Consider the following 6,105-nt stretch of genomic DNA (forward strand, 5'->3'; position numbering starts at 1 on the left):
TAAAATTAAATTTGAATCATTAACTCAGGCACTGTCCAGCACGGGCCTTCTTCCCTGCTCATAGGAAGTGCTCTCTCTGTGTGAATTCATCTCCTTTCTGTCTAGAGCATTGAACAAGAACAGTGGTGAACACCCCAGAAATTAGATAGTTTGTTTTCAAACTATCACCATTTAAAAATTAGATAAATTACCAGTTGGTTGTACTGGTGCATATCTCCTCATTCTAGATGTGGCTTACTAGCAAATGCCTTCTTACATTTCTTACTGATCTCATAGCTGTGTAGCTACAGAAACAATACTTGCTACCTAGTATTTACTAGTATTACAAAAGGAGCACTTTAAATGATTCTTCCTTTAAAAATTGTCTTTCTTTGGCTCATGTTTCTTTGGAAAATTCTAGCTCAACGTTGTTAATACAAAATCTCAAATCCTCCTCTTCCATTGCCTCTCTGTCACACACACATGTGGAGATAGCATCTTACATATGGCCTCTAACATTTTTCAGTTTCAGGACAGAGTTATTCTCTTAATTCGGGAACACTGAGCTGAATGCCTACATCAAGAGTTGCCAAGTATAAACCGGTTTTGTTCCATCTGCTAGGACCATTTTCCAGCACTACCCGTCTGATTCAGCGGCCTCCCTCCTCACAGAGCCCGTAGGGAGGCCTGAGAATGGCAGGATGGAAGGCATGGGTAACTGAAGAGCTCTGGAGACCTGAATAGGGAAAGTGTGGCTGTCAGGAAAATGAGACGGATGCGGCAGGGCTTGAATACAGATGCTGAGCCCAGAAAGTGCATTTAATAGGACTGTAAACTACTGTGGAAACATACCCTGGGATAAATCACAATTCACTCTCAGCGTCACCTTTCTGTGGCACTAACTCCCGTTATGTGTTAGCAGTTCAGTAGACTGCAGAGCTACCAATACCAAATGTTTGACGAGCCCTTTTCTTTCTTTTTGATACTGATGGATAAAATACCAGAGAGAAATGCAGCAAAGCAAGTCTATGTATTTTCAGATTGCTATAAAATTCCCCCAAATACTAAGCACATTTTAAAACAGAAGATAATTTAAAGCACCGTATTTTGACATATAGTTATTTTATACTGTGATCTGTTTCTGATACAATATCATTCATAAAAAAACTAATTTTTGTGAAATCAAGTGAACCGTAAACTCCTATGCCCATCACTGTCCCTCATCACTATCAGCACGAGGTGGGCTGGGATACACCCTGTTCCACAGACCTGACTGGCCTATAATTTGTAAGCCCTAAATCCTGTAATCAGATTCAGTAGCACAGCCCTGCGTGTGTTTGGCCTCACTGTTCTGCTCATGACAGTCCAAGAGGTGCCAGGTCCCGCTGGACAAAATGTGGTTTCTGAATGAAAGGCCATTCTATATGGCCTATTACTGGAAAATAATAAAAGAAGACGCAGGAAAATTTGTACATTAAGCATGGACACAGGATAATTTGTACATTAAGCGTGGGATTTTGTTAAAGTCTGTGGAGTCATTCCAAAGTAAAAATGATATAAAAACAATCTGAACCTGGCATTTGAGGTTATATTCTAGTACTTTGCTAATACACTGTGCGTTCTGTGTCAGAATCGTATCTCAATCATTTTAGGCCATTCTATTTTGAAGATAAGTTCTGCTTAAAACCTGGTTGGGCCATTATTTTGTAACTTATCTGTGTATCAATACTGACCAGAGGAGTCATATTTATGTCTATGGAAGATGCAAAACAAGAGAAAGAGAAGTTACTTTTTTTTTTTTCCCTCCAGTTACAAACCAATGTATAATTCTAGGTAGAGAACTATGCAGAAAACATAAAAACATAAAAATAATGTATACAGTGTGGTAAGATGCTATACTAGTAGTATTAATTCCACACATCCTTATGGTTGGGAGCACCACCCATTAAAATCTGATAGCAATAGCTGTCAGGCATTTGGCATATTTGTTGGCTCAGCACGTGTGTGCAGTGTGCCTGGGCCAGGCATCATCTCACTGTTCTCATAAAGCACAACCTGGGCCTAATGAAAGAAAATACGAGATGATAATAGCAGCAATCAGAAAAGTAGAAAAGCAAGATGTTCGCCAAGTTGCAGATACAAATGCTGCTCTGTGTGCTGTCCCACTCTAGACCTAAAATGGCTGTTTTGCAGGGGCTGTTGTTGCTTGGTGACCAACAGTGCATCTCCTAGGCCACAGAGGGATGTGAACATTCAAAAATTGATTTGTTCCTGTTGCTTTTGAGGAGTCCAAATGTGAAAATAGATGAAGCCAACACATAATCAGCCGTCCATTCTCTTTGCTGGCGTGCTTAAACTTGGTATTTAAGGCAGGCCTGTGATTTGGAGCTCCTTCCCAACCAGAGGAGGAAACAGCAGAATAAATCCTAGCCTGCTCATGTCCACAGAATATGTAAGTACACCAAGCCCAGCTACTGTGAGGCTACAAGATACCCTTGCTTCAATTAAGCCTGTGTTGTACATCCAGCCTGTTCCGGTGCAACCTCCCAGTTGCTATCAGGCTCTCTTTCTTTCATTAGAATCAAGTAGTTAATTAGCCCCAGCCTGTCCTCTCTCCTTCTCTCTTTCCCTTTAACGCAGCAGTAATGATGTCTAATTACCAGCAGCAGTGGATTACAGCACCATCAGGAGCAAATCTCTCTGGCTGACAGCAAAGCTGAGCAGCAAATCTTAAAGCTTCAAGGAGAGAATAATTCCTAGCAAAGTATTTCAATATTATTTTCTTGTTTTTGACCAGCTTGTGACTTTAGAGTCCAACTCGTAATTTCATCCATCCTGTTATTGCAGGGGGAGTGCTCGTGCTGCCAATAGTGATTAATATTAAATTGAAATTCCTTTTACCTATGGTGAGATCAAGTGATGCACAGAAGAGGGAGAGGACAAGGGAGGGAGTCACAGTTTGGGGATCTGTTTCTGTTTGCGGCTCTCTCTGAACAAACACAACTGTACACAATAAAATAGATATGAAAAAAATAACAGTAGGGATGTCTCTAAATTATCGTAAATTGATAAACTCTTAAATAATTCATGAAAGTCAAAGGAAAGAGAGAATGGGCTTTAAAGGCTTACCAACAATTACTGTCCAGTGAAAATTCCATATTTCCTCCTGTACATGTCATTTCTGGCTGGGTGAGATTCCCTCCCTGTGCACACCAATGGAAGATGTACCGGTGGGACAGGGGCTGCAGCCCTGCTCTGGGCACAGCCAGCACCTCACACGAAGAGCTGCTACACCACAGGTCTGCATAAACGCCTCCTCTGCCATATGTGGGTGGACACTAACGCTGGTTCCATGGTTTTAGGAGGGCATTTATTTCTCAGAGCTGTCTGTTGTGTAAGAGTGCTGAGTGTGGTCTCTTATGTTGGACAATGGATTAGTCCTGGATAGCAGAAGAAAGGATTTTTTCCTAAATGCAAGTCCTTTTCTATAAGGGTTTGTATGTCCTTGTTTAATTAACATGCGAATATTCCGAAATTCCTAACCGATATGTCATGCTAACTTTCCTTCCTTGCTTTTATTATGATGCCTGCTTGGATACTTAACTATTCCAACTATATCTGAAAAGTCATGGCAGCCAGATGGAGTCCCTGGTGCCTGGAAAAAAAAGCAATGTCACATTCATTTTTAAGAAGGGTAGAAAAGATGAGCCTGGAAACTACTGACCTGTCAGCCTCACCTCAGTACTACAGAAGATCATGGAGCAGATCCTCCTGGAAGCTCTGCTAAGGCACATGGAAGAGAGGGAAGTGATATGAGATAACCAGCATGGCTTCACCAAGGGCAGGCACTGCTGACTAACCTTGTTGTTTTTTACGATAGTGTAACTGCATCAATGGAGAAGGGAAAAGCCACTGATGTCATCTATCTGGACTTCAGAAAGGCCTTTGACACAGTCCTCTTTAACATCTTTCTCTCTGAATTGGAAAGATATGGATATGATGTGTGGACTGTTTGATGAACGAGGAACTGATTGTGAGTTCATACCCATAGAGTGGTGGTGAATGGCTCAATGACCAAATGGGGACTGTGGACAAATGTTGTCCCTCAGGGATCAGTACTGAGTCCTATACTCTTTAATATCTACATCAGTTATTTTGAGAGTGGGATCGAGTGCACCCTCAGCAAGTTTGCAGATGATGCCAACCGTGCAGTGTGTTCAACATGCCTATGGGATGGGATGCCATCCAGAGAGACCTAGACAGGCTTGAGATGTGGGCCCAAGTGAATATCATCAGATGCAACAAACCCAAGTGCAAGGTCTTGCACCTGGGTTGTAGCAACTCCCAGTATCAGTACAAGCTAGGGGATGTAACGATGGAGCACAGCCCTGCCAAAAAGGACTTGGGGTACTGGTAGGTGGGAAGCTGGACATGACCCAGCATTGTGCCCTCACAGCCCAGAAAGCCAACCGTATCCTGGGCCACATCAAAAAGGAGAAGCCGAGTGACCTGGGTCTGTTCAGCTATGAGAAAAGAAGATTGAGAGGGCATCTGATCAATGTCCATAAAAAGAAGCGTGGCCAGCAGGGTGAGGGAGATGATCCTGCCCCTCTACTCTGTGCTGGTAAGGCCTCTACTGGAGTACTGCATCCAGATGTGGAGTCTGCAGTACAGGAGGATCTGATGGAACTCATCCAGAGGAGGGCCACACAATCCAAGGGGTGGAAAACCTCCCCCACGAGAACTGGCTGAGGCTGTTCAGCCTGGAGAAGAGAAGGCTCTGGGGAGACTTGAGAGCAGCCTTTCAGTATCTAAAGAGAGGCAATAAGAAGGAAGGGAACAGACTCTTTAGCAGGGTCTGTGGCAATAGGACAAGGGGAAATGGTTTCAAACTAAAACAGGAGAGATTTGGATTGGATATAAGGAAGAAATTTTTTACAGTAAGGATAATGAGGCACTGGAATAGGTTTGCCAGAGAGGTTGTGGATGCCCCATTCCTGAGGACAGCCAAGGTCAGCCTGAAATAGGCTCTGAGCAACCTGATCGAGCTGTATGTGTCCCTGATTATTGGAGGGGAGTTGGACTGCATGACCTTTAAGGTCCCCTTCCAACTCAAAAGATTCTGTGATTCTGAGGTAGTTATTTCCATACAAATATCAGTACTCATATACGCATTTATAGGGATATGCACCAATATTCAGTGTTGAGGGTGTGATCCTCCGAATGAACAAAGGTGAGCCCAGCAAGGTGCTCAACCTCTTACTAAGATAGCTGAAGGAAGAAAAAAAATGAGAATTTTTTATACCTGCAAATAAAATAGAAGAAGGGATGCAAGGTGGGATCTCCAAGCTCCCGTGGACAGGCAAAAGTGAGAGAAAATATACAAGTTGATCATCTGAATCTTGTGTGTCAGAAGCCCAGGTAAGCCCTTCATTTTTAAGCTCTGTGTTGTAGAATGTAGGATAGCCTGTTTGTTTAGTAGGGCAGTCAGTGCAATTTTACTCTCAAAAATATGACTGCTTATATCTTTGAACTCTCTGTGGTAAAGAATGGTCTTAGGAATAAAAGATCTTCTTGCTGACTCTCCAAAATCCTTATTACTGTTAAGCAAAAGATATTAAAAAATAGCAACCTAAATTGAGACTTCGGTTGTGGACAACTTTTCACTCTGCTTGTTGTCAAATTTCATTGCAAATTACATTTTGTCTGTGGCACCTGCTGGGGGGTGAGGTTAGCAGCCAATCCCCCGGCAGACCAAAGGGGATGGCCCAGCGCCCGGCTCCATAGGCACGCCTAGAACGCGGCAGCGCACAGAAGCCACCGAGAGGGATCAGACTCCCTCCGTGCTTCCCCTTCTCTTCCAATCTTCGTATTTATGAACTCCCGACGACGAATCTCCCACCTCGGCCTCCCCGCAGCCAGCGGGCGATGCTGCCAAGGGATGCCCGGGCTCCTTCCCTCCCCGGCAGCTACGTCACGGCCAGACCCAGAACGCTTCCACGGAGCCCCGTTGGCCGCGCCGCCCACCGCCGCCGGGCTCCCACCGAACCGGCGAACGAACGGTGCTCGGCCACGCCGGTGCCCGGGCAGGGATATTTTTAATTGCCGGGTTTCCTTTCGCAGCCG

At 44.1% G+C, this 6,105-nt stretch overlaps 1 protein-coding gene across 1 annotated transcript in view; it reads right to left on the bottom strand.

Moving 5' to 3' along the window:
* Positions 1-5,135: 5,135 nt before the first annotated feature.
* NOL4 (nucleolar protein 4) overlaps positions 5,136-6,105 on the bottom strand; it is an 85,478-nt gene continuing 84,508 nt past the window's right edge. Inside the window, exon 9 of the mRNA XM_031552952.1 lies at positions 5,136-5,250. Coding sequence (XP_031408812.1) covers positions 5,136-5,250 — 115 coding nt within the window. The remainder of the gene's footprint in view (positions 5,251-6,105) is intronic.

The sequence above is a fragment of the Meleagris gallopavo genome, chromosome 3 (genome assembly GCF_000146605.3).
Source record: "Meleagris gallopavo isolate NT-WF06-2002-E0010 breed Aviagen turkey brand Nicholas breeding stock chromosome 3, Turkey_5.1, whole genome shotgun sequence".
Classification (NCBI taxonomy): Eukaryota; Metazoa; Chordata; class Aves; order Galliformes; family Phasianidae; genus Meleagris; species Meleagris gallopavo.